The sequence below is a fragment of the Theileria annulata genome, chromosome 3, assembly GCF_000003225.4.
Source record: "Theileria annulata chromosome 3, complete sequence, *** SEQUENCING IN PROGRESS ***".
Taxonomy (NCBI): domain Eukaryota; phylum Apicomplexa; class Aconoidasida; order Piroplasmida; family Theileriidae; genus Theileria; species Theileria annulata.
The window spans coordinates 1,291,072-1,316,716 of NC_011100.1; the positions used below are offsets into that span (position 1 = coordinate 1,291,072).

Consider the following 25,645-nt stretch of genomic DNA (forward strand, 5'->3'; position numbering starts at 1 on the left):
TATTAATATTTTTCATTTGAACGAAAAAACAGACCATTTTTATATTTTAAAATGCTACTTCTATTAAAAATTTGTAAAATATTTGCACAAAATGGATCACGTATTCATTTTGTCCGATTACTGTAAAATAATCTCTAATTCACTAATAAAAGACCTTCCAAATGGTAGTTTTACACTTAAAGATATTGATTTTTCCAATTGCAATGAACTCTTTGAGCAAAAATCGCATAAAAGAACCGCCAGGGTAGAGTCCCGCCCCGTTTCAACTCTTTTTTCGAATAATTTTTATGACGAAAATGAGTTTGCGGTTATTTTTGTAAAATTCACCGAGTTTTTGTCGAAGAATGATTTGCCAACAAATTGTAAAATAGATCTATATCTCTCAGTTATAAGTTCTTGTATATTAAACTATAAAAAAACGCAGCTTGTATTTGATACCTGCCCAGATATCGCATTATCTATAACACTGGACCTGATAGAGTCAATATGGGAAGACGAATTCATATTGGAAAAGCTATTACTTGCCTACAGATTAAGAAATGACTTGATAATTGGTAGAAAATGCTCAAGAATACTTTCAGAATGTAGAAATAACTTGAGATTACATTCACTTGTGAATGATTTAATTCGAATCACTGTAAAGAATTCTAGTTTTCATAGAATTTTTATACTATCTCAACTTTCAAATTGGTAACTATTTTATTTTATATACATTAATGTATATTATAGGTTAAATTTAAATGAATTGAGTAATTTAATATTATACTCCAAGTTGAATACTAGCGAAGGACGAGATGCGATTAGAGAAATATTGAATGGTGAGCAGTTAATTGAGTTTGAAAAGTTAATTAACCCTGAATTTCAAGAAATATTTAAACTTTCTGAACATGTATTAAACTCCAAGCCTGAGAAAATTGAACCAATTACATTTTCATTAAAAAAAGTTAAAATTAATAATTTTACTCCAAACTTAATACAAACAACAAATCATATTTCATTTTTAAGAAATAATAGGAAAATAGAGGATAAGATATTTGAAGATAGTAATAAGGAAAACCATTTGTGGGACAAAATTGACAAAGAAGAGGATGAGATATTATCTAATTTGTTGTTTGGGATTGATTGTAGCATAGGAGTAGTGTTGGTTGGATCATGTAAGAATTATAACATAAGATCATTATCAAAAAGGCTTGGAATGACAGATAATGAAGTAATGAGTGTATACACAGATGAGTCCACTGAAATCAAGGCATTGATCGGTAGTTGGATAACAGGTGAAAATTTAGGAGAGTTTGTATACTCATACGGTATTGTTTCAAGAGCAGTTAGAGAAGGGAAATGGCTTATTTTCGATTCATATTTATCAAATTCGGTACTATCTTTCCTTGTCAACCTTTGTAACTCTAAATCACTCTATATAAATGAACTGAATGAAACCATTGTTATGCACGAAAATTTTCAAATTTTCATTTTGAATACTCCAGTGCTGAGCAGTGAATTAAAATTGTCTAATCTTCCCATAATATATACTAAAAAGTTGGTTAAAGATGACATGATTGGGATATGTTCCATAATATACCCTAATCAGAACATAGCCTTGGTACTCAAGTTGATATTTGATGTTGGTGAAATGTATGAAATACAAATTAACTTAAGTAAACTCTTAAAATTTTCAAAACGAATTTATCCATATCTCGCATACTCAACAAATCAGTTTGATAGTTGTAAGAATGCATGTGTGGATTTATCTAGCGATAATATGAAGAAATTGGTATTGTTTGACTTTTTCAACATCTTTGTGTCTGATGTTGGTTGTAACGAACTCAGATATGAAATCACCTATGCCTTTTCGAAACTTTTAAACCTACAAATCGGTGAGCTGAATGAAGTTTTCCAGTCATTTAGATTATTAAAAAGATTTGTTTCGAATAATAGTATATATCCCATTAAGGATAATCAACTAGATGAAAGAATTTATGATGAGATCGTGAAAAACGAAGAATATAATAATGAAATATTGAAGATGATATATAGCTCATACGTAAGGAACGAACCAGTATTGTTGGTGGGTGAAACAGGAACAGGTAAGACCGCATTAATACAAAAGTTTGCACAAATCACCGGAAACGTGCTGAAGGTGTTTGTGTTCTCAGAAAATTCAGACTCGAACGATCTTTTGGGTAATTTCATGCCCAAGAATATTAACCCGGAAGAAGGAGGCCAAGAGAAAGTAAAATACGTGTTCAACGATGGAATTCTACTGGAATGCATAAAAAACGGTTACTGGCTGTTGCTGGATGAAATTAATTTATCGCAGTACGATTTGTTGTATAAACTGTACTCACTGCTATCAAGTGTTTATTCTAATCAAAAATTGGGTTCCCAAGATGATCAAGAAAATAAAATATACTTAGACCTGTACGAGTATATAAACCAAAGAGTGGAGGTTAATAGAAATTTCCGCTTGTTCGCATGTATGAACCCACCAATAATTAAAAAGAACAAAATTATCAAAGTTAACAGTGGTAAGAAGAACCTCCCCCCAAACTTAATGAAGTTATTTACGACAATATATGTGGATCCTATAAAGAAGTACGACGACCTGCTTAGAGTGGCAAACTGCTATACTGGACACCTAAAAATTAATTTGGGAGAGTTGTGCAAGTTTTACATTCGTGTTAGTGAAATGGTGGAACAATGCGAAATAGAGGACGGAGCCCATAATTTGCCTAATTTCACACTAAGAAATTTCGTGAGAAGTGTTTTGTATATTGTAAACAAGTTAACAAGAGAGTTTAAACCAGTTAATAACTTGAATAAATTAATATTTGATAGCATATACGCAAACTTTCTGTCAACCCTGGAACAAAATTCCATCAATAAATTAATTGATATATTACCAAGTGGATTGTCAAGATATTATCAGTCACAGACTAATGGCAGTTGTGATAACAACTCAAGTAAGGAAGTTGACAGTATTATCATGGGCAATGAAAAGGAATACATAAATATATGTAACTATTGGATCAAATTAGGAGGTTATAAAGAGACAAATACGCTTAATGTTAAAACGTTAAAAGAACATGAAAATTCGGAAGAAAACTTTGTAATATGCAGTAATAATGTTAATTATCTTGTTAAGCTGGTAAGAATAATCAGCGGATTGAAGGTCCCGATTTTGCTGGAGGGCCCAACAGCGGCAGGAAAGACGTCGATTGTGACCTATCTGTGCAAGTTGACAAGAAACAAGTGTGTAAGGATTAATAATTATGATAATATTGATATAACGGATTACATCGGACAATACCACTTCATAAGTAAGATGTGTTAAATAATAATTAAATTTAGATGGAAAATTGGTATTTCAGTACGGACTATTGGTGATAGCAATGAAATATGGATACTGGGTCATACTAGATGAGCTGAATTTGGCGTCATCAACCGTTTTGGAATGTATTTTTTATAATTAATAAATATTGTGTAGGCTTAAATCGTATATTGGACGATAATAAGGAGATATATATCAGCGAAACCAACGAAGTCATAAAGTGTCACGAAAATTTTATGTTATTTGCTACTCAGAACCCGTGTGATTCTATATATGGAGGAAGAAAACAGCTGTCGAGCTCATTTAAGAACCGTTTTATACAAATTTATTTTGATGAGATCAGAAACGAAGACCTGAAACTAATACTTTACAAGAGGTGTGATTTGCCAATAACAAAGTCAGATTTGATAGTAAGGATATATAATAACATAAAATCGACCACATTAAACTCAATATTCTTCAACAAGAATCAAATATTAATCACGATAAGAGATCTAATAAAGTTGGCAAACAGGTTAACCAATTACACAAATAATGAAGTAGTTGGAAAAAAGCTGTTGTATAACGAGGCATTGATTGTGTTTTACTATGTATTGATATGTGAAAAGTTGTATAACCAGAATGAAAAATCATTACTATTCAGTACAATAATAGGGTCAATTAATAGCCAAAATTTAAATCACAAAGTGGATAATAGTTTGGAGTCCAAAAATAATAGAATCAATGATAAAAAGAAAAGATTATATGATATTGATGAGGTTGAAAAGAGTTATGTAGAGTTATTAAGAGCAAGTAAACACTTTAAAGTGGAAGAGTTGAGACAGTTTTTTGTTGATAATAACTATTATTGGATTGATGGGTATACTGACCGCATAGTGTATCTGGTGACGGAGGCTTTATTGAATGGAGAACATGTTCTTCTGGTGGGTGAAACAGGTATAGGAAAAACAACAATAGTGCAGTTATTGTCCAAGTTTTTCAACACAAAACTAAACATTTTCAATTGTAACTTTAATACGGATACGGTAGATTTTATTGGGTCATTTCTTCCAACAGATCGAACTGAAGGCCTGCCAAATTTTATTTGGAAAAATGGCAAGTTAATAGAAAGCATGATCAATGGAGAATGGTTTCTGTTCGATGAAATTAACCTTGTGCAAGATTCTATACTGGAGAAAATCAACTCGATCCTGGAGTTCAACTCATACATAATATTAAATTCGGGTACAGCAACATGTAACAGTGTAGAATCCTGTTCACAATTTAACGGAGTAAATGATATGGAATATGTGTATAGTAATAAGAATTTCCGTGTAATAGGGACAATGAACCCAGGAAATGATTTTGGAAAGAAGGAACTTTCTCCATCAATATCCAATAGATTCACCGTAATATATCTTCCAACCATTGATATCACAAATTCTGATATTTTGTACAATATTATACTACAACATAATAGAAATTTAACACCAGTGATTGAAGATTGGTTAATTAGGTCAATTGTGCAAATTCTCAACTTAGTTTCAAATCGTCTCCATAAAGTCACCATAGGTGTTACCTCAGATAGGCTCACAATAAGAAATATAATAATATGGACAAAATATTATTACAACACTCTATCAAGGCAAATTGATGTTGACATAAATGACAAGATTACAATATTTATTGATGGATTGTACATTTCAATACTGAACTCCATGAAAATAGACTTGAATATTGTAGAGATCGAAAATATTATATTAAACTCCCTGGAAATTAATACTAATGAAGTTCACTGTAAATCCGATCCAACCTTTGGTTTAATGAAAAATGTTAATAAGGGACTAGTATACTATATGGAAAGATGTATAGAGAATATACCAGACATAAATATACTGTTGGAAGGGAATCCGGGTATAGGAAAAACATATAATTTCTACAAAGTAGCGAAAAAATACAATAAAAAGTTAATCAGCGTTAATTTAAATGAATTTACTGATATAATTGATCTGTTAGGCTCATTTGTACCAGGTGATCGAAATGATAACGAAGAAATAAGCTTCGTATGGAAAAATGGACCATTGTTGGAGTGCGTGATAAATGGGTATTGGGCATTGTTAGATGAATTGAATCTAGCATCATCAGAAATTATAGAAGGTAACAGACAACATACATAGTTATATATCGTATAAACAGCTATGTAGATAGTCAAAAGTGTTTTTTGTTCAAATTATTTTAGGAATAAACTCAATCTTGGACTACAGAAGAGAAATTTACATACCCGAGATTAATAAAACTATACCATGTCACAAGGATTTCCGTCTGTTCGCAACACAAAATTCAATAACATCAAATTATAGAAAACAACTCCCACAATCACTCTTAAACAGATTCATTGTATTCAAAGTACAAGATTTGACACATGATGATTATCGATCAATTTTAGTGAAAAAATACCCAACACTGGACCATTTGATCCCCAAGTACATTGAACTCATTGCTACAATTAATAATGAAATAACTCACTCTGGCTCTGAAGATTATTCGGATAAAGTTGGTTTGCTCCACAATGTCTTACTATACAATATAAGGGACTTGATTAATATACTCAACCTTATCCAACACTATAACGAAGCTGTCTCTATTGATATTAACATTAATTATAAGTTGAACACAAATATATTGAGAAGATTAAAGAGTAGACTGGAACTAAGTAGTGCTTTCCCTAAAAAGTCTTTTTGTGAAGGAGTTCCACCCATTGAAATAATAGATTACCTAGATGTGTACAATAACCTGATTTTGCTCTACAAGTTCAAAACACCAGTTCTATTCCTGTACAAAGGCACTAATAACATTGTCCAAATTATAAAAAATTACAACAGGTTGATTGATGTGAATTTAGAAGAGAATGGAGATTTAAAAGAAAAGGTACATTTATTAAATTTGTATGAAAATAATGATGTTAATGACATAATTGGAACATACGAACAGATAAACAACCTTTACGCCCATAACAATATTGTCCAACTGTACAATAATTTATTGAGTAAAATTAAAAATAGGGATTTTTACATACAGTTTGTACTGAGAAATGGTTATCAGGATTATATACTTGATAGTGACGAGTTTTTAACACACATTATAGAGTTATGCGATCATATAAGAGGGCTGGAACTGGGGGATGAAGTAAATCAAATACTAGGAGATATGGATGAAAATATTAAGTTGTATGATAGGAAAACAGTTACGTACAAGTGGATAGATAGTGATCTAATCAAGTGTATGGAAAACGGACATTGGTTAATCATTAATAACATACACCTGATAAACAGTTCATTGTTGGACCGTCTTAACTCATTGCTAGATAATTATTACTCACAGTCAGACAATTCGGAACTTGGAAACTTTGAAACTTTTAATATAAATGAGTGCGGTTATAACAGACAAGTAAAGGTTAATGAAAACTTTAGGATCTATTTTATAATAGATAGCGATTATTTATATAAAATTTCAAACTCATTCCTTAACCGCTGTGTACACTTAAATATTAAAAACTATGAGTTTTTGCACAATGAAAAATCAATATTGATGGAAAACATATTAAAAGGCCTTTATGGTACTGTGAGTATAGAAATATATGTGTATGAAGTCTATTCAATAGTAAATAGAATAAAGAAAATTAGAGATGTAGATGTAATGATCACCATAACAATACTGTATCTAATTTTGAGTAAATTGTATGAGCTTAATGATCTATTTTTGTCATATTTCATTCGATTCTACACAAACACAGATGATTTGACTCAAATATTTCATCAAATAATTGAAAAATACTATCCAAATTTGTGTGATGTTGATCTGTTATCAGTTGGTGATGCTATAATAAATTACCTACTGAACATAGATAATAAATACTATAAACTGTTAAGAGAATACCTGAGGATACTGGTAACAAGTAGTCATGATTTTTATTCCCTGGATATTCACTTAATTCATCTGTACAATAGCGTTGTTTGTGGTGGAATTGAAACTGACATAATTATCCCTACATTTGATCGTATTAATGAGGTCGATTTGAGCTGTAGTGAAAACTTTGAAGTTTTTACCAACTTAACAGGTAATGTCCAAGTCGCAAAGATGGTTAGTGAAGGAATTGAAACCTACTCAATTATATGGTACATAAACAAATACTATGGCTGTTCCAATATAACTTTGTTGATACTCATTTTAAGTAATAACGAAGTATTAAAGAATAATTTGAACCTTATAGATAATAATGATTTCATCAACACACTATATTACATTTCATTCTTGAATTTGGAATGTGCACGTGATAATTCCCATTTGTTGGTTAATTCTTTGAACGATTCTTTCCTAGATGTTAGCTACATAACATACAATGAGCTTCTAAAATATAATATAAAATGTAATGAAAATGAAATATACAGTGTAATAAATGAAAATAAACAGCCACATTTGGATTTGTTGAGTTTATCCTTAAGTTCAGTGGAATTGGAAACTATGTCAACCAACGTGGACGAGTCCAGCATTTATTACCACAATTTGTTGTATATAATCTATATAATTTATAGAAATTACTTCCTGGATCTCAAAGATTATAACTATCATAAAATACTTAAATATGTTGGGAAAATTGAGATTGAAAACGACATAATTAAAAGCATTATAGAGGAGATAAGAGTATATCTGCGAGCAGGAAAAATTGTTAACTTGTACAACTTGCTCTTTTATGCGTTCCACTTCCCAAATACCATCAACACTGAAAAAAATCATGGAATACTTTACTACCTCAACCTTTTACTTCATAACATGGAACAAGAACCCGATAAGTCTCCATCCAAAAGCTTGTTGTGCCATTATTTTGGATATATAAACGAAACTGAAGATGCAAATATAGAAGAGATGACATATAACGTAGAATATGAGTCTGAAAAGGTTTATAAAACCTTGATATTTATGTATATTCTGTTTAGCGTAGATTCTTCCCAATTCAAATCTGATATTAAGTGTCTTTTGTCACAAAAATATAAAGTAATATTCGGCTGTTGTCAGGGAAGAGATGAATATGAAAGTGTAAATTATGAGCTGTTTGGAGAACAAAATTGCAAAGAGAATGAAGTTTTGAATTGTTTGAATAAAATGAATAAAGAAAACTCGAGTGATGTTCTTTATAGGGTTTTGAAAATCTTGGTGGAACATAATTTGAAAATTATACCAAATATTAGTTTGTATATTCAAGAAATGGAAAATCATTATCAAAGACAATTCGAAATCTACAAGAAAAATGAATTTAAACAAATCTCCAACACATTCAATATTTTAGATTCGTTATCATTGGGATACGCTAAGAAAGTCCCAGAGGTTATTAGCAGTACTTTGGATTCTGAGGGGAAAATGGAAAGTGAATTACACTGTAAAAAGAACGAAAGTAGCATTATAAAATTGATATATAGTTTTATAACTGAATACAACCAGTTTATTACCAATTTGAACTCAAGAACAATTGGTGCAAACATCAACTCCACTAACGAAGTCTCAACCACCACAAATCTGCTACTTGATAGTATTAAGAATTTCATAAATTACACAGTTAATAAGTATAAAATTATTCAAGACGTGATAATTTATCCGATTCTAAGCTTGAATTCACTTAAACTATACTACTCAAACTATAGTAGTGTTTTGGCCCAGAATGGAAAGATAAGTATGGGAAAATTCTATCGGTTTGGCATAAACGTAAATATAAATGACTTGTTGGGTAGTAATGAGATGCTTAAACTGCTATTGAATAATAGTAAAATGCTAGAATATTACCTTTTCATCCTATACTACAACTATAAGTTAAAGTATTGTGGAAACCAAATTAATGGTGTTCATATTCTCAATATATCAAAAGCAGCAATTATGAATCAACCCTCTGAGGGATGTATATTCAATGAGAAAATGGTTCAAATCATATTAGAAAATCAGTTAACTGACGAGTACTATGTCATATCCTGTTTACTCTTTCTACTTAACTTGAATGTTAACCCCAATAATAAATTCAATAATGTAATAATACATTCTTACAGTCATATTCACAACAGCATTGAGAATGCTAAAGAAGATAGTTCTAGTAAGAAAACTGAATCAATTGGAAGAATATGTGTTTCATTTAATATACTGTTCAGTGACATAATGAAAATAATAGGTTCAGAAGAGAAGGTTTGTAGCTCCATCCTTTCATATTTACTGAATAACAGTTGTCTGAATGTGTTTTTGATTGATGGAGTTCTAACAATCTTCAGATGTTTGGATAAGAATTTGGGTCATTGTATAGACTTTGTAAATCTATTTTTTTCTAAAATTAAACAGGCAATTTACCAAAAAGTTATTCAATCCATGCAAAAGGGTAAAAACTCCGTTAATAGTTGTAAAAAAAGGATTAACGGTGTTAAAACAGTTGAAAAGTTTAATACATTTAATAAGGGAGATGATAGTGATAACCTGGAAAATTTGATTGAAATCTGTCAAAACGCAATTAATTCTGAATTGTCAGAGAAAAATCTATCACACATTTACAAATCTCAAGTGTTACCCAATGATAAAAAACAGTATATAAGTACAGAATTGAAGCTTCTACAAGATTCTGGGTTACATTTAAATGGATTGAATGTAGATAAGGAAATTAGTGATGAGTCAGAAGTCGAGTGTATAATTGGGATGTTAATTGCCACATATAGTAATGTTTTGGAAAATTTCAGCAAGATGAATACTAATGAGCATAAACGTGTAATATCACTAACTTTGAATGCGTTGCAAGATTGCTACAACTTTAAAAACATCAATAATCAAATTGACGTAAACTATGTTATTAATCATGTCACTACCAGTATGACTACAAACAAGGTCTTTGATTCTTTAGCGACACTTTATAACATAAGTTATATAACATCACAACCTGAATTGAATTTCAACAATGAGCTATTTTACAATGTAATAGAGACTAATTTTAAACTACTGAACATTGTATTACGGCTGTTTGAATTAGTTGCAAGCGATCCTACTGATAATAGTGTTGGTAACTCAGACTTTCATTATGACTTAGTTTTATGCACTAGACAATATAATATAATGAGTAAAAATAGCAAAACTGACATGAATAACGGTGTTGATAAGAGTAAAAAGATGGTTGAAGATCTTGAGGATACAAACGAACTGATGAAGAGTATGGCAAAGTTGCAAAAACTAAGTATTAATAAGGAACCAGAATCTAAATCTGGTGTTTTGACAAATGGGAAAATTAAAAGTAGAGTAGATTTGGATGTAAAAGTTTTGAATTACTTAGTAAAGCTAATGTATCTGTACTTAATAATCCCAGATGAGGAACAACTGGACGAAGACCAAAGAGAAGTAAAGGAAGGAGATATAGAGCAGGGAGGTGTAGGATTAGATAACGAAGTGGGAATTAAGAATATATCAAATGATGTAGAAGAAAAGGAGTTACAGCTTAATCAGGAAGAAATAGGAGAAAATGAGGAGTTGGACGTGGAAGATTTTGAAGATGAGAATAACATAGACATAGACGATGATATAAACAAAGATTTGGAAGATTTAGTAGAAGATATTGATATGGACACGGAAGATATAGAACAAATGGAGGGAGACCCAAAACTAGAGGATAAGGACATTCAGAGTGTCAATGACTCTGATGAAGTAAAGGAAGTGGATTTGGATGAAACTAATAATTTAGAAGATGACTTAGAAGAATCAATAGATAATGTTGAGAAGGAGATTGAAGAACATTTAAACCCGATAGACCAAGAACAGGATGAAAAAGAGGATGAATTTGATGAAGCAGAACAAATGGGGGAAGAGGAACAGCAACTAGAAGAGGAGGAATTAGTAGAAAACACAGATGTAGATGAATATAAAGCATTTGATGAGAAGGAAGAAAAGGGAGGAAATGTCACAGGATTGAAAGAAGATCCATCTGAGGGTAAGTTCTATTACAATTTAATGATGACAACAACTAAGAGGCCTCTGAATATTAATGTTGTAATTTACTTAGAGGAGGAATTGTCTGAAAATAACATTATATAATAACTAACAATTATCTTTAGGCTCCAAAGATGAAACTCTTAATGAAAAAGATGTGAATGAAGGAGTTGGTGGTTTGACTAATGAACTCGATGAATCAGCTGATGTTGATGTTGATGTCAATACCCTAAAACAAAATAATGATAACACATTGGGTTCCACCGATAATGACAAGTTACAATTGGACGAAAAAGAGAGGAATAACTTGGAACCAGGCGAATCTGGAAAGTCATTGAATGAAGCAAAAGGTAAAAGTTCAGAGAATAGAGAAGAAAACGACTCATTAAATCCATTCAAATTATGTCCAACTGATGAAATTGAAGAAACCCTACAAACGAATGACTGTGAAATGATAATAAACAATTTATTATACCAGTTAAAGTAAGTTATTTCCACTCAGTTATGTACCAACACCATAATCTTTAAATAATTTGTTTCAGTATAATATTGGAGTATAACAAGTGCAGTGGTTTTAAGGGTTATTATAAGTATGGTAAAAAAATAAGCATCAAGCGGTTGATGGGTTTTATTGCCACAAACTACCAAAATTCTAAAATTTGGCTGAAAAGACTTAAAAAAACACAGAGAAACTATTACATACAACTGGCTATAGATAACACAAAATCAATGAAATCAATTTCAAACATAACATTACAGACCATATATATCATATACCAGGTATTTAAGCCCAATCCACACATTGTCTTAGGCCTTATACAAGTTAAACATTACAAAGTTAAATATTATCAAATTTGGAGCGTAAGTTTACTATCACAATATAATTATAAATAGTTATATAATTATATTAACACCTTTATATATGTTTATTACTGTTTTAGATTTAATACTGAGATAATACTGGGGGAAAATAATAGTAATAACATATCAAACTCATTGAGCTCGCTTAATTTCAATGAGGAAAGTAAATATTCATATGAAAAGGGGTTAATAAACTTGTTTGAGTTTATACTTACTCAGTATGAGTTTATTTTATCGGAAAACAAGCTGTTGATCATCATAACAGACGGCAAGTTCAACAAGAACAAGGTCAGAAAATATGTAACACAGCTTATGGAAAATCACATTTTGCCACTCATCATTATACTTGACCCTAACGATAGCATAACTAAGATGAAATGTATAAAAAATGGGAAAGGAGGCGAAATTGTTATTGAGAAGTATCTGGATAACTTCCCATTTCAGTACTACTCGATTATCAACAATATCGAAACACTGCCGAACATTCTAACGGACTTAATCAAGTAAGATTAAGTTAATCTCAATAAAATCTTTAGGCAGTGGATATTAATATGTAACAATGGCAGGTGATCGGCACTGCGGCGGGATTCCACGCCCCGGTTCTGCAATCAGTGCAATTGCGTAGTTTAATATACAAGAAAAAATTAATTTCCTAAAATCCTTAAATTTATATTATAAAAATGAACCTAATTATATTTTTTCTGATCCTATCTGTAAGGCTGGCATCGCAGTTCATTGAACACAAAACACATCCTTGTAATTTTACTTCAATTAATTTTTTTATTTAGTGGAAAAGCCGAATTTCATTGAAACTGGACATCCAATCCTAACTGCAGTTGAAATTTTAACAGGAGCAAATGACGGTAGGAAGGAGGCCAACTTTGGTGGAGGGAATCTTGGAGCCTATTACAACTTTATGTACCCTGATAACACAGATTATCCTTGGGCTTGCCTTTGCAATATGGAAGACTTCAAACTTTGGCAAATGAAAAAGCAGCCATATGTGCGGTGCAGGAACCAAGAGGATCTATCATACCAGGACATTCAAGCCAATTGTGACCCGAGAAACATGGCGAATTATGAAGATGTGGCAACGGAATACATACTTTTCAATACCTTTTGAATTTGTTATTACTCATTGCATAATATATGGTAACATAACATGGTATTGTAAGAGTTCTCTTACACATTTAATTATTAACGGGAAATTATATTAATTTTTAATTATTATCAATGAATTATAAAAGAAATCTAGAAAATAATAGGAATAAATATGAAATAATAAAACATGAATAGGGGGTACGGAATGTCTTGATAAATGCCTGGGAGTGCGTGAACTAATTTAGTTTTAGTACTAAAAATGGTTTCCACATTAAGTAAGAAATATTTAATCTTGTTCATGTTCTTCAAATTAACCTTCTCAAGTACGAAACATTCACATGAATACACCACGGAATGTAAGTTTGGATAACAAAACCCACCACTAAGATTCCATAGCTAAAATTAGATATACAATGTTTTAACCCATTTCTTAGTGACTGCCATTAGTTTTGCTGAATTGGGTAATCCTATTCTAACTGCCATTGAGGTTATGAAGGGAGGTGCTGATGGCAAGAAGGAAGAGAACTTTGGAGGCGGGAATCTAGGAGCTTATTACAATTTTATGTACCCTGATAACACAGATTATCCTTGGGCATGTATTTGTAACGCAGACGACTACAAACTTTGGGAGAAGAAGGAACAACCTTACGTCAGATGTCGTAATCAGGAGGATCTTTCTTTGCAAGACATTCAGGCCAACTGTGACCCATCAAACGTTGCAGCAAAACAAGATTTATGGAAAGGGTTTTATTTTCTTTAAGTTATCTCAATATTGACCACGAAACTGTTATCAAAAATGATAAATTAGGCTAATTTTAATAAATTTAACAGGGATAATATTAATTTAAAGATATCCAGCTATATTTAAAAGATTTAATATATAATATGGTACTAATATATAAATAACTATATAATATTATAAAAGGTGATATATAAAAAATACGAGCATGTCCTGGTGGGTACAATGCATTTGAAGTCTGGACGGGTTGAGATACACCTGCGGTCTGCTGGCCAGTCAAAGCGTCGGCTTTTCTCTGCTCTGTTACCAGCCTGGAGCGTTCCGCCGAACCGCACCGGCCGCGAGCTCAAGCTTACACTAGAGCCCGCAATCGACTCAGACGTCCAGCAGACAGGCGCGGCTAACCCGCGAACTAATACACCCCCTCATGTTCACACTCGTGCCTCCGGAGTTACAGCAATAAGCCAGGCAACCAGTTTATATCACTAAATGAGTGGAGTGAGACTAATGGTCCAAAAAGTGTCCTACCCAATAATCTTCCAAATTTACACAAAAACGACAACAAAACATCAAATCACTTTAAAAAATTATTTTACAATAGATTATTATTATTATGTTGTTATAGTAGATTATTAATTATAGATGATGCAATTTAGAAGAAAGAATTCTAATGGATATATAAATATATAGTGAAAAAATTATATAGTGAAAGAAATTAGCAGTTACACATATTTACAATTTCAACCCGTTCTAATTAATCCTACAAAAATTTATAATAAGTTATAATGTGGTTAACAAACCGGCAGCCATCAGTTTTTGTATTCCATGTGAGATTTTGGGATCTTTGAGGTATTCTCCCATGGTCGTCGGGTTTTCTGATATTTTCTTCAATATTAACTGAAATTGAGGGTCGCAAATGATTTCCTGGACCTCAGGATCTGACATGGCGTGCTTGTACTGTTCTTCGTCGATGTTCCCTTTGTTCATTTCTTGTATTTTATTTATGCACTAGGAGTATTAAGACTGAATTTATCACTTACGTTGTATCTTCCCTGGAGGCATTCATTGTTGTTTGGGTCAACTTTAAGTCCCTTATCGTAGGCATCCATCGCTTTGTGATATTCTTTCATTAGCACGTGGAGGTTTCCTTTCCTAGCCCAGGCCTTAACAAAAGTGGGATCCAATTCTATAGCCTTGTTGCAGTCCTAATAAAGCATATGATTCTCAAGGTTTACCGCAAGTGCTGATGGATATTCACACAGTTTTAACAGTGCAGCTGCTCGGTTTGAATATAATTTGGCGTCTGATGGGTTCCTCTTAATTGCCTCATCATATTCTAAATTAATGTCATGCATATATTTCGGAATGTTGTGACTATTACCTTTTTTAGCTTCTGGGAATTTAAACTCCTTGAAATATTCATTACCCTTTTCACGATGCTATAAATTCATTAGAATCCATATATAATTATATATAGTGAAGTAATAGAGTATAAAGAAACTTGTTCTGCTAATTCGGGATTGATATATGCTTCCTTTTCCTTTCTTTCCTTTAGTCTTTCAAGATCACTTAGTAGACTTCTTGTTTGTCTTGTGTTGTTTTCAATCAATGACTTTTGGTAGCATGAAATTGCATCATCATATTTTTCCATCTTAGTATAACAAGCTGCCAGCCTGTTGTATATCTAAATAATAGTTAATACTTCTATTTACATAGTAAATAATTAATCAGTTATGAAACCTTTGAAACAAGAGTAAAATCAGCCATGACATCGTATCTTCTATCAATGGCGTCGTTGCAAGTCTTGATACACTTTTCGTAATCTCCCATTTCTAAATATACAGCCGCTTTATTATTCTCCAGCAGTAGGTTATTTGGGTCCAGTTCTATGGCCTTGTTGTACATTTCCAGGGCTTCTGCAAATTTCTTCTGTTTGTACAGATTGTTTCCTTCTTCTTTATACTTTTTTGATTCCTACAAATCAGATATTCGTCGTAATTTCTTACTGCTTGAGAGGGTGTTAGTGGCTCCTTTGGTTCAGTTTTTTCTGGTTCCTTGGGTTTTTCCTCAGGTGGTGCTTCCCTCTTTTCTGTGGGCTCATTAATTCCAATACAAGCCATTAATCCGTCCCTCAATGCTGGGTTCTACGTAATTAATTATTACAATCCTAATTACCGGGTCAGTTAGTATCTGTTGTAGAACCGCCGGATCTGTGTTCATATGTGAAATCAATCTTGCAAGTTTGGATGAATACTCAGGGTCTTGTTCCTGGTATTTTCTAAGTTTTGGGTTCTGCTGGATCATTTGAGAAACCATCAATAGTGATTGAATGTAAGTGTCGGATTCTATAAATTTTATTTAAAAAACGAAACAAAAGTTGAAAGATTATTCTGAGAAAAAATAATTTAAAGGACTCACTATCATTTTCAACTTCATACAAGGCCTTCTTTAGTGCTTCGTTATTTGGGTCATAAGTCAGTCCTAAAGACTTTAAAATATTTCATTCTTACCCAAATTATATGTTTCTTTAGCTTTTTCAGGGCTTCCCAATTTGTACTCACATAATCCTTTTCTAGAATAACCCTAAAAAGAGTTCTTGACAAAAAAATCTATACCTTAGGCCAATCTGGCTTCAATTCGATACATTTATTTGCATCAGCAAGTGCTTCGTTGTACATATACATAGAAGCGTATGCACCTGATCTATTAGAATACAAAACGTGGTCATTTGGGTTAAGTTCAATAGCTTTTGTGAAGAATTCTGCAGCTTCCTTGAATTTTCCAGCCTTAAAGGCTTCATTTCCGAGATTCTTTAAGTCTAGCATCTTATTTAAAGTGATTGAAAATATAACAATTTAAATGTGACAGATTATTGGTTCTAAAACTATTTTTTGTATTTTTAAGTTTCTTCCAACCAAACCCCAGAGTAAATTAAAAAATAATAATTTATTATCAAAATTTATATATATTCATATGAGATTAGTTATACGAGGAGGGAATTTAATCCTCTTTAAGGTTACACTTTACAAAATTATGAACGAAACTCACCAGTGTGTTATTTTCAATGGAATCCCTGATCCTTTGAAACAGCATTTCGTACATGTATAAGTTATGAGCCGATAATATTATGTTCCCGTCCATTTCCTTACAATTTAGAAGATGGTTTACATATGCTCTTGATTCCTTCATTATTGATTTTTCGTCCATAGGAGTTTCAACATCACTGATATACACACTATTTTTTAAATCAACTATATCATTAATTTGGTCCTTGTAAACTCCATCTATAAATTTACATTTTTCGTTCAATAAATTTAATACGTATTCTGGCTCACAATTATCCTCAATTTCACTCGGTAATTCAAATGATAGAGCACATCCTTGTAGTGATAGAATCTCAGGATAAGGTGAAATAACCACATCAAATCCCAGTAAAACAGCGTGAAGAATCTCCAAAGGTGTTCCTGTTTTGAGTTGAATTATTCTTAGCTCTTTTCCGATCAAATTCGCTCCCATTTCTTTTATTAATTCATATCTTTCGTTTAGAGATTCTCCGAACCCAAACCCTGGGAATTCAATCGCCTCAAAATCACCCATATCCTTGTGTTCAATGCAAGGATGAATAGGTTTTACAAGTTTGGTTTTGTTTGAACACTTTAATAATGTTTCGTAATAAGATTGGTATAAATCATTGAACCTCGTCCTCTTTCTTGTGCTCCATTTCTTCCTTTCCGAATGCTTCAAGGATAACGTGGGAATGAATGCCATAGAAGGGTTAATTAAATCAATGATTTTCTTGGATGTGTGTTCATTCAGAAGATATTTGTTGCTGTCCATGTGGAAGACAAAATGATTATCTTCAATCTTTGAATATTTATTAAACAATTCGTCGAAAGTTAAAAGAGTTATTGCGCCTTCATAATCTACAAAATGCCTTGATAATGTCTCATTTTTAGATCTATGTTCAAATTCCTCGAGAATTGGCAAACAGGGTAAAACTGAACAAAATTGTATACACAAAAACGGCTTCTGTTGTATTTTAGAAATATAATCAATAGTCAAAGGGTCTGGTAAAATTAATTTGCAAACCACTGGGCAACAAGGAGTATGGAGCTCCGACATTATTACTCCCCTGCGATATGGAAAATCGACTCCATTATTTTTACACATTTCTCTAAAAAACACTCTAGATTCATCGTAATTATCCATTTTAACTGCATTAATAGTTAGATTGTGTACAATTTAAAATGTGGCCTAATATTTCGCAACACACCAGACAATTACAAGTTTATAATTAGTGTAAAATAATAAAAGCATAAAATAAAAATGTGGAAACAGAAATTTAACATTTTATTATAAAGCATATTAATCATTAGGGTTTTGAGGGTTATTGCCTAAAACTTCCTCTTTTAACTTCCTAAACTCGTATAAATTGGTGAGAAAATAACCTAAGTTCGTCCCTAATTCCAGTAAGAAATTCGACCTTATCTTGGGCTTCTTTTTCCTGAAAATTCATTAAAACAAAACAACATACGGCCAAGTATGCTGATCCTGTAGTATATAAGGGAGATGCCTCCTCATCGAGGTCCAAGGCCATTGACACCTTTTGCTTCTTCTCAGATTCCATTCGATTCTTATAAAACACCTTCTCAGTCTACAAATCTCTGAGGAAGAACTTTGTTACCCTTGAAAACGCTTCTTCCTTGTCCATTCCCTTATTCATAAGACTTAGTTGATACGATACAAATTGCATAACAGGGTGATCAGGAGTATAATTGTTATATCCTGTTAGTTATTTGAGGAAAAGAAGCTTACCCTTTTGCCATTCGTTTTCGGGGTTAAAGCATCCTTCGAACCTCAAATGAGGGTACTTCTTCAGAAGAGCAATTATTAGAGGTAAATACTGGGTTTTAACAACCTTGTCCGTATGAAGAAGGTTCCTAGTCTCAAGTGGTGGATAACGCTCAACCTGTAAACATAGTAAGTGAAAGCCACCAAAGTATGTTTTACCCAATCCATCCATCTTGGCCTTTTGTAAGTCCCATTTTCTATTAATTTTCTCATTCTGTCTAGAATATCCCATCTTAGCCTTCTTCTTATAGCAAAATTACTCCCAGTGAACTGAAACAAATATAAAACAAAATTTTAATAATTCTTACATGTATTGCCCCTTTAGGCATTTTTATTAATAAATAAAATAAATCATTAGTTAATGTAAAACAAAAATAAAAATAAAAATTTATCCAAAGATTGTGGGTATTGCTATAAACTTAAATTCTTCATAGTTATCCCACACATTTTTCTTAAATTTTAAAATACAAATTTTCATGAAAATTGATACTTAAATTTCCGAATTTTCCTATGACTGAATGTAGAATTGTAACATTCGACCCATCAAAACTCAAATCGTCGGAATTCGATCCAGAACACGGAAAAAACGAACAAGTAAGCCTAATTTATAACGAATATGCATTATTTGAATTTGTAGTGTCATGATTCTTCAATGTGTAATGGCTCAAACGAACTTGAAGATATTGATCTGCTCAGAGATATTTTTTTCAACTTAAAGACAAGCTCAAGGACCGACTGGAGTAATATAAACATTGAAAGAAGACATGATTTTAAATTTTGGGCAGATGTTACACACAATTTTGGATTTGATATCTTGAAGTCAGTGTTTAGCATTGGTACCTCTTATTGTGACAATTACAATTTTGTAAAATACCATATTAAAACTGTTTTTGGAGATGAATTATCCTCAACTCCAAATTACACTCTTACTCTGAGAAATGAAGTTGCATTTCATCTTCTAAGTGGAATGATTGAGAATAGAATTCCGGGTTCTCTAAGACTAATTGTCAGGGGAAACGGTTACTCATTTTTTGAAAACAGAATAAATGATCTTTTAACGTCAAAAGTTATTAATCATGAAGCCTTATGCTATAATATGAACGCGTTAATGGCTTTGTTTCCTTACCTACTCGAATACAAATCTGTATATTATACTTAAAATCTCATTGTTTAGGTAAACTTATGGCAAATGTGTTTCCGCTTTGTTTCATCAAAGTTATGGAAGTACATGTGGTATAACGTCGGAATAAAACTCAAATCAAATCATGAAGAACCTGTGGAAAAAATGTTTTACACTTTCCTGGAGCTTTCAACAGTTTACTTTTACGGGGCCAGAGGTCCTGGGTTTTTGAAGAAACTACATTCGTCATCCACATGTTACTTGTGGAATTCCATAATACCTTTGATTTCCTGGAGTATGGATAGGAGAATTTTGTGTAAAATCGTTACTTTCGTTTCTGACATTTTACTATTGACAATCTCTGACAAATGTCTGGATAAAGTGCCTAGAGATGTTTTGAAGGCTCTAAAACATAACGTGAAGAGATCGCTGGATAAAGGAATTTCAGAAGGTTTTAACATACCAGAGGGTATTTCAAATGTCGAATTTAAGATCTATCATTCTAATATTTGTGTTGGAATGTTAGAAAGACTTTATCAAGTTTTACAAGCTAATCCTGGGGTATTTTACGAAATACAATATATAGATAATTACTAATTAGAATATGCTTAATGAATTGATGAATTAATTTGAGGAATTATTAACAAACAAATATTTTAACAACTAATTTATAAGTTTAAAAATCTATTTTACAGGATTTAGTGGGAAAAGTGCACTTAATTTATGACCTTTCATCACTATCCTCCTCCAAAATCACAGCTCCCTACAAATGTAAAAATATTTTTGAACCAATAAATGAAGAAAAAGTAAATTTTTCTCCCACTAAGATATTTCCAAGAGTATTGCCCTGCTTCAACTATGAATGCTCTAGGGTTTATCATTTAGATCTCCCACAGATTCATCTTGTAAACAACGAACAAGTTAATTTTTTTTACTGCAAAAGGTAACTTATTTTTTTATAAAATGTTCAGGTGTGGAATACCAAGCTACTGTAGTGAACGCTGTTTTGATGAACACTGGCAGATCTCTCATAAAGAGGTACGTTACCACATTTATTTAACTCCAAACCCTTCTTAGCTTTGCCCATACTTCACGACCTTCCCGACCTTTTCAAGATTTTCCCCCAAATCTGATTTTCAAATACTCTCAACGTTACAAGATGCCAATTTTGGATCCTTAGACACGAACTGGATCGAAAACTGGAAACCTATATTTTAAAGCCTCATGGCACCATTCTTAGGCATTAGATTATTAGATCATGAAAATAACTTGATAAATTAATAAAAGAATTTTTAATCGTTGTAAATTATTTAATTAATGTACCATCCATCTATGATTTTTAGTATAATATTTGTAAACCGCGAGTCCAAGTAATGCAAAATCAAAGTATAAAGTATAGCTCTAGATCTGTTGTTTAAGTTTTAATTATGTTTACAATTATGAATTTGCTTGCCATAATAGTTCTTTTTATCGCTGAAAAATGTCTCGCAGACAATATATATTTTGTAATGGATCTTGATTTATCAGTAAGATCACACAAATGGGTAATTACTGAACATGACTATAATGGAATTCGCTATTATATATTCAGTCCTTCTTTTGGCTATGAGATAGCTGCTATAGTTTACAAAGGTCAATATATGTTCGTAAGGCCTTCAGTAGAAGTCGTTGCTGCTGTGTTTGTTTATTACGTCGAAGATCAAGGTGGATTGCCATTAATTTTGATTCATTCTTACGGATACCAACATACACCTTTAGTAGATGCACCTACTTTGGAGGCTGAACGTACTAATTGCTTAATAATTTTCTTGAATTCCATTAAAGAAGTTTTGCCAGACAATAGATTTGTACAGGAAAGGTTAAAAAATGTAGACGCAGATCACGATCCTTTTCAGGAATCTAAAACTCTTAATGGTTTTATATTCAGGGTATACAAAAGTATATCATTCAGGGGCGAAACTCCTAAATTTAAAGAGATATTTAAATCAACCCGTCCTAGGCCAAGTGTTACTGGTGCTCAACTTTATCAAAAGGAGGAAAGACCTGGTACTTCCACTGAAACTGCCCAGACTCAAGCTCAGGCATCTGGAACATCTCTACAACCCTCACAATCAGGTGAACCATCTCAAACGGAACCGGAAGTTGTCGTAATAAGTGATTTTAGCGAATCGGATTATGAGGGATCTGAGTCGGATTATGATGGATCTGAGACAGAATCTGGAGAAACTGAAGGATCTGTAGAATCTGGAGGAGAATCTGAAGAATCTGAAATGGAATATGACAAACCTCCCAAGAGGAGGAAAAATGAGGAGGAAGAACCTGAACAATCAGAAACTATTATGATCAGTGACTCTGGTGAATCGGATGAGGAAACATAGACACAATGACATTGATAGATTTTAATTTAGTATATTATGTAAAATAAAATTTTTTTCTTTTATAAAAATTATTAAATCTATATATGTTTTATGAATTTTTCAAATCTATAATAAGTTGATAAATTATCAGATGATAATATTTTTAAATAAAATTAAATGATTGATGTTACTAACTAGTGGTTGTTTTAATAGATCCATGCAAATTACTTCACGATGATTATATTTTTTGACTTTATACTTCCTTTATTGGTTAATTATGCGTTTGCAGGTTCAGATAAACTTACGTTGGACATTAATGTTCTTGCGGATCGTTCAAAATTTATGGCGATGAGGCATCAATTTTTGGGTCTGACATACTATAGTTTCCTGACGCTTCCTGGTCAGGAAATCTCTAGGGTAGTCAATGGAAATCGTGTACTGTTTGAATCTGGGCCTGAAGATGAACCGGTTAATCTTGTTTATTGCTTTTATTATAGGCCACATGGTTGGCGACCAACCTTTTTAGTAAAAAGTGGAACCGCTTTTGGGCGCTCAGTTCCATTGGACGATAGTTCACCTGAAGATTGGGAGACTCGTACTATCTTAAAAGCATTTTTTAGAGAAATTAAAAGAATGTATCCAAATGATGATGATTTACAACAAAAGTTGGCGAGTATCAGTATCGGAGAGACTGAATTTGACAGAAATGCGTTGAGCAGGGTCACATTCAGAGTGATAAACGATTCCAATTATGTAGAACCAAAGTCAAGGGAAGGAAAGAAACTTACAAGGAGAAAACAACAAAAACTTGAAGAGTTTTATCCCTCTGATAAGAAGAGCAAGGAAGTAGATGAAGTCTCTGTTCATTCAATAGAAGACGAATTAGAAAGTATACCTGATATTCTTTACGCATCTGATAGCCTAAGCGATTCAGACGAAGAGACGGTAGAACCCTCTTCTGCGCAACCCGCTCAACAATTAGAGGAAGAACGTCAACAGCAACCAGAAACTATAGTGATCAGTGACTCTGGTGAATCGGATGTGGAAGTTGAGGAATCCGATAAACCATCCGAATCGAAGGATTATGAACCACCTGCTAAGAAGAAAAAAGAAGAAGCAGAAACGGTAACCATAGAGTTGGATTCAGAGGAAGAAGATTCATGATTTAAGAAATAAAAATCTAGAAAATACTAGAAAGATGGGACTAATTAGATTTTAAAGCGAGTAAGCATAGTGTAAAATCTTCATAAAATTTTTAAAATGGTGAAAAGGTGTGATTAAACCAATTTTATAAAATAACAAAAGATAATAATATTATCACGAATACTTATATGCTAATTAAAATAGTAAATAAAGGTACAGAAGTTGCTAAACCTAAAAATTGCACAAAATTAGTCATAAAAATACTTAAATGAATACTAATAATTCCATAGAAAATAAAATGATTAAGCTGGTGAATTTGGGGTTCACGAAAGGTAGAAGTAAAATTCCACAAATCACAGGTAAGGAGATAGAATTAATTTCCTACATCACAACTATTTTAATGATAAAATTAGTTGACAAATGGGTTTAATGTGTTACTGGATTCCTGTATGGGGTCCGAAAATGTTAATATGATTTGGAATCATTGGTATATCCACCACTTTGGTGAAAATTAGGGTTTCTTAATTTGCCAAACCCCAAACTATAGTCATAAATAGTGATTTATTGTGTTAAAAAATCCCTAATCGATCCATTATAAGTAGAGAATAGTGAGAAGATGATGTTTGCTATGAAATTGGACGGTAATAAGAACTTGAGGAAATATTCCATGTTTCTCTCAGGTCTTGTTTTGCTTCAGCCCTTGTATTTGGCCGTTAACGCTGTGTACTTTACGATTAGGCGTTTCCATGTCCCAGATAGCAGTGTGGATCTGTTCATTTCTAAGCTTTTGAACTCTTCTCAGTTTTGTTATTTTTTGGGTATGCTATTGGTGGCGGTGTACGTGTCCTTCGTTCCTCAGAGATACCAGAAGCACAACAACATCCTCTCAATAGCCTCTAACTGGGCCACAGTCGTCTGTTCAGTACTTTTGCTGTTATCTTATGTAGTTAAGGGAGAGCAAGGTTCCCTAACATTCTTTTACTACATGATAGCCATTTCATCTCTGGTTTTCTCGTTTAACCAGGGCCTAGTAATGAACGTCTCGGCCCCTGAGATCCATTGGTATGCAGTTGCAATTCCCGTATCAGGCATTGTTGTCGTGGTTTATCAACTCACGTTCCTCTTCTTTGCTGAGAAGTTAAACGTTAAGGGTATCAACCTTACTATCGTTACTGTCCAAACTGTTTTGGCCATTTTCGCTACCATTGCCACATCCGTACTTTGGACCATGACTTACTTCTCAGCTGATTCCAGTTTGCTAATTCCTGAGTCATTTGAGTTCGAAAGCTCTTCATTCTTTTCTAACCTTTGGATGTCAAAGTTCCCAATCCTAATTACATTCTTCGGGCTAGGCTATGTATACATAGTTTACCCAGCAATTGCTCCTTACAAACTAACTGAATTAAGGCCTGCATATAGGATCGATCTTTTGAGTGTTTTCGCAGTTGGTCTTTCCTCAACGATTATCGTATTCCTTTGCGAGTATACAAATTTAGGCCCCAACAAAAACTGGCGTCATACACACTCTCTTTGGAACTACTCAACCCTGCTAATCATACCATACCTCCTTATGCCAATCCTATTTATAGTACCGCTTCACTACCCGAATACCAAGCTGGCCGAATTGATGACCAAGAATAAGGCATTTTTGGGCTTCTTCACTATTGTTTTCGTGGTTTTACACGCGCTCATGGTCACCGTCGGATACTCCGCCGCCTCAATGCAAACCAATGACCAGTACAACCCTTCCATGACCTCTTTTAACACCTTTTTTTCTTACTTCTTCATTGTCTTCATTGTCCTATTGTCACAGGGTTACCTCAAGACCTATAAGGAATTCCTCAATAATAGTGACACCTGGGCCACGAATGACATGAAGGGACCTAGAGCCTTCTTCTACTGGCTTGGAAAATCCTTCCAGTATGGATGGGATGCATTTACTGAGACTTTCTCTTCTGATATCAAATCTGATATTCTCAAAACAAATTGATTTAATTTATCATACTAATTAAATAATAATGAAGTTTTAATTTAATTAATGGAGTTTTAATTTAATTAATGGAGTTTTATTCAAGATATTAATTTCTCAAGTTTTGGTTTTTTCTTAAAAGATTCAATCTGGAAATTAAAAAATTAAATGAACACAGCGTAGTAATATATTACTTAAT

General features: G+C 32.6%; 11 protein-coding genes across 11 annotated transcripts, besides 16 other annotated features; 8 read left to right on the forward strand and 3 right to left on the reverse strand.

Moving 5' to 3' along the window:
• Positions 1-91: 91 nt before the first annotated feature.
• On the forward strand, positions 92-12,199 carry TA18495 (uncharacterized protein; the record flags this gene model as incomplete). The annotated part of the gene is made up of 7 exons (XM_950195.1): positions 92-690; positions 730-3,317; positions 3,349-3,453; positions 3,485-5,464; positions 5,547-11,306; positions 11,431-11,788; positions 11,848-12,199. The coding sequence occupies 7 exons, from the start codon at positions 92-94 to the stop codon at positions 12,197-12,199; spliced, it is 11,742 nt and encodes a 3,913-aa protein (XP_955288.1).
• A 647-nt stretch (positions 12,200-12,846) lies between these two features.
• Positions 12,847-12,891: a sequence feature (Signal peptide predicted for TA18500 by SignalP 2.0 HMM (Signal peptide probability 0.992, signal anchor probability 0.000) with cleavage site probability 0.324 between residues 15 and 16).
• Positions 12,847-13,289, forward strand: TA18500 (uncharacterized protein; the record flags this gene model as incomplete). The annotated part of the gene is made up of 2 exons (XM_950196.1): positions 12,847-12,922; positions 12,955-13,289. The coding sequence occupies 2 exons, from the start codon at positions 12,847-12,849 to the stop codon at positions 13,287-13,289; spliced, it is 411 nt and encodes a 136-aa protein (XP_955289.1).
• Positions 13,290-13,526: 237 nt separating this feature from the next.
• Positions 13,527-13,589: a sequence feature (Signal peptide predicted for TA18505 by SignalP 2.0 HMM (Signal peptide probability 0.802, signal anchor probability 0.000) with cleavage site probability 0.551 between residues 21 and 22).
• Positions 13,527-14,027, forward strand: TA18505 (uncharacterized protein; the record flags this gene model as incomplete). Its single annotated transcript, XM_950197.1, has 2 exons — positions 13,527-13,623; positions 13,702-14,027. 2 exons carry the CDS (start codon positions 13,527-13,529, stop codon positions 14,025-14,027), a joined length of 423 nt encoding a protein of 140 aa, XP_955290.1.
• A 204-nt stretch (positions 14,028-14,231) lies between these two features.
• On the forward strand, positions 14,232-14,495 carry TA18510 (uncharacterized protein; the record flags this gene model as incomplete). The annotated part of the gene is made up of 1 exon (XM_950198.1): positions 14,232-14,495. The coding sequence occupies one exon, from the start codon at positions 14,232-14,234 to the stop codon at positions 14,493-14,495; it is 264 nt and encodes an 87-aa protein (XP_955291.1).
• Positions 14,496-14,786: 291 nt separating this feature from the next.
• Positions 14,787-16,831, reverse strand: TA18515 (uncharacterized protein; the record flags this gene model as incomplete). Its single annotated transcript, XM_950199.1, has 11 exons — positions 14,787-15,014; positions 15,047-15,211; positions 15,242-15,342; positions 15,388-15,445; positions 15,508-15,690; positions 15,747-15,980; positions 16,013-16,150; positions 16,182-16,351; positions 16,425-16,487; positions 16,517-16,589; positions 16,622-16,831. The coding sequence occupies 11 exons, from the start codon at positions 16,829-16,831 to the stop codon at positions 14,787-14,789; spliced, it is 1,623 nt and encodes a 540-aa protein (XP_955292.1).
• A 175-nt stretch (positions 16,832-17,006) lies between these two features.
• On the reverse strand, positions 17,007-18,215 carry TA18520 (queuine trna-ribosyltransferase-related protein, putative; the record flags this gene model as incomplete). The annotated part of the gene is made up of 1 exon (XM_950200.1): positions 17,007-18,215. The coding sequence occupies one exon, from the start codon at positions 18,213-18,215 to the stop codon at positions 17,007-17,009; it is 1,209 nt and encodes a 402-aa protein (XP_955293.1).
• A 208-nt stretch (positions 18,216-18,423) lies between these two features.
• TA18525 (uncharacterized protein) lies at positions 18,424-19,089 on the reverse strand (the record flags this gene model as incomplete). The annotated part of the gene is made up of 4 exons (XM_950201.1): positions 18,424-18,510; positions 18,541-18,660; positions 18,691-18,791; positions 18,822-19,089. The coding sequence occupies 4 exons, from the start codon at positions 19,087-19,089 to the stop codon at positions 18,424-18,426; spliced, it is 576 nt and encodes a 191-aa protein (XP_955294.1).
• Positions 19,090-19,367: 278 nt separating this feature from the next.
• TA18530 (uncharacterized protein) lies at positions 19,368-21,157 on the forward strand (the record flags this gene model as incomplete). Its single annotated transcript, XM_950202.1, has 6 exons — positions 19,368-19,451; positions 19,495-20,001; positions 20,032-20,538; positions 20,673-20,920; positions 20,949-21,019; positions 21,093-21,157. 6 exons carry the CDS (start codon positions 19,368-19,370, stop codon positions 21,155-21,157), a joined length of 1,482 nt encoding a protein of 493 aa, XP_955295.1.
• A 247-nt stretch (positions 21,158-21,404) lies between these two features.
• Positions 21,405-21,467: a sequence feature (Signal peptide predicted for TA18535 by SignalP 2.0 HMM (Signal peptide probability 0.998, signal anchor probability 0.000) with cleavage site probability 0.983 between residues 21 and 22).
• On the forward strand, positions 21,405-22,355 carry TA18535 (uncharacterized protein; the record flags this gene model as incomplete). Its single annotated transcript, XM_950203.1, has 1 exon — positions 21,405-22,355. One exon carries the CDS (start codon positions 21,405-21,407, stop codon positions 22,353-22,355), a length of 951 nt encoding a protein of 316 aa, XP_955296.1.
• A 213-nt stretch (positions 22,356-22,568) lies between these two features.
• Positions 22,569-22,622: a sequence feature (Signal peptide predicted for TA18540 by SignalP 2.0 HMM (Signal peptide probability 0.763, signal anchor probability 0.004) with cleavage site probability 0.672 between residues 18 and 19).
• Positions 22,569-23,498, forward strand: TA18540 (uncharacterized protein; the record flags this gene model as incomplete). The annotated part of the gene is made up of 1 exon (XM_950204.1): positions 22,569-23,498. The coding sequence occupies one exon, from the start codon at positions 22,569-22,571 to the stop codon at positions 23,496-23,498; it is 930 nt and encodes a 309-aa protein (XP_955297.1).
• Positions 23,499-24,093: 595 nt separating this feature from the next.
• Positions 24,094-24,198: a sequence feature (Signal peptide predicted for TA18545 by SignalP 2.0 HMM (Signal peptide probability 0.646, signal anchor probability 0.129) with cleavage site probability 0.400 between residues 35 and 36).
• Positions 24,094-25,467, forward strand: TA18545 (integral membrane protein, putative; the record flags this gene model as incomplete). The annotated part of the gene is made up of 1 exon (XM_950205.1): positions 24,094-25,467. The coding sequence occupies one exon, from the start codon at positions 24,094-24,096 to the stop codon at positions 25,465-25,467; it is 1,374 nt and encodes a 457-aa protein (XP_955298.1).
• Positions 24,136-24,204: a sequence feature (11 probable transmembrane helices predicted for TA18545 by TMHMM2.0 at aa 15-37, 57-79, 89-111, 118-140, 150-172, 184-206, 236-258, 271-293, 308-330, 343-365 and 380-402).
• Positions 24,262-24,330: a sequence feature (11 probable transmembrane helices predicted for TA18545 by TMHMM2.0 at aa 15-37, 57-79, 89-111, 118-140, 150-172, 184-206, 236-258, 271-293, 308-330, 343-365 and 380-402).
• Positions 24,358-24,426: a sequence feature (11 probable transmembrane helices predicted for TA18545 by TMHMM2.0 at aa 15-37, 57-79, 89-111, 118-140, 150-172, 184-206, 236-258, 271-293, 308-330, 343-365 and 380-402).
• Positions 24,445-24,513: a sequence feature (11 probable transmembrane helices predicted for TA18545 by TMHMM2.0 at aa 15-37, 57-79, 89-111, 118-140, 150-172, 184-206, 236-258, 271-293, 308-330, 343-365 and 380-402).
• Positions 24,541-24,609: a sequence feature (11 probable transmembrane helices predicted for TA18545 by TMHMM2.0 at aa 15-37, 57-79, 89-111, 118-140, 150-172, 184-206, 236-258, 271-293, 308-330, 343-365 and 380-402).
• Positions 24,643-24,711: a sequence feature (11 probable transmembrane helices predicted for TA18545 by TMHMM2.0 at aa 15-37, 57-79, 89-111, 118-140, 150-172, 184-206, 236-258, 271-293, 308-330, 343-365 and 380-402).
• Positions 24,799-24,867: a sequence feature (11 probable transmembrane helices predicted for TA18545 by TMHMM2.0 at aa 15-37, 57-79, 89-111, 118-140, 150-172, 184-206, 236-258, 271-293, 308-330, 343-365 and 380-402).
• Positions 24,904-24,972: a sequence feature (11 probable transmembrane helices predicted for TA18545 by TMHMM2.0 at aa 15-37, 57-79, 89-111, 118-140, 150-172, 184-206, 236-258, 271-293, 308-330, 343-365 and 380-402).
• Positions 25,015-25,083: a sequence feature (11 probable transmembrane helices predicted for TA18545 by TMHMM2.0 at aa 15-37, 57-79, 89-111, 118-140, 150-172, 184-206, 236-258, 271-293, 308-330, 343-365 and 380-402).
• Positions 25,120-25,188: a sequence feature (11 probable transmembrane helices predicted for TA18545 by TMHMM2.0 at aa 15-37, 57-79, 89-111, 118-140, 150-172, 184-206, 236-258, 271-293, 308-330, 343-365 and 380-402).
• Positions 25,231-25,299: a sequence feature (11 probable transmembrane helices predicted for TA18545 by TMHMM2.0 at aa 15-37, 57-79, 89-111, 118-140, 150-172, 184-206, 236-258, 271-293, 308-330, 343-365 and 380-402).
• Positions 25,468-25,645: the final 178 nt, after the last annotated feature.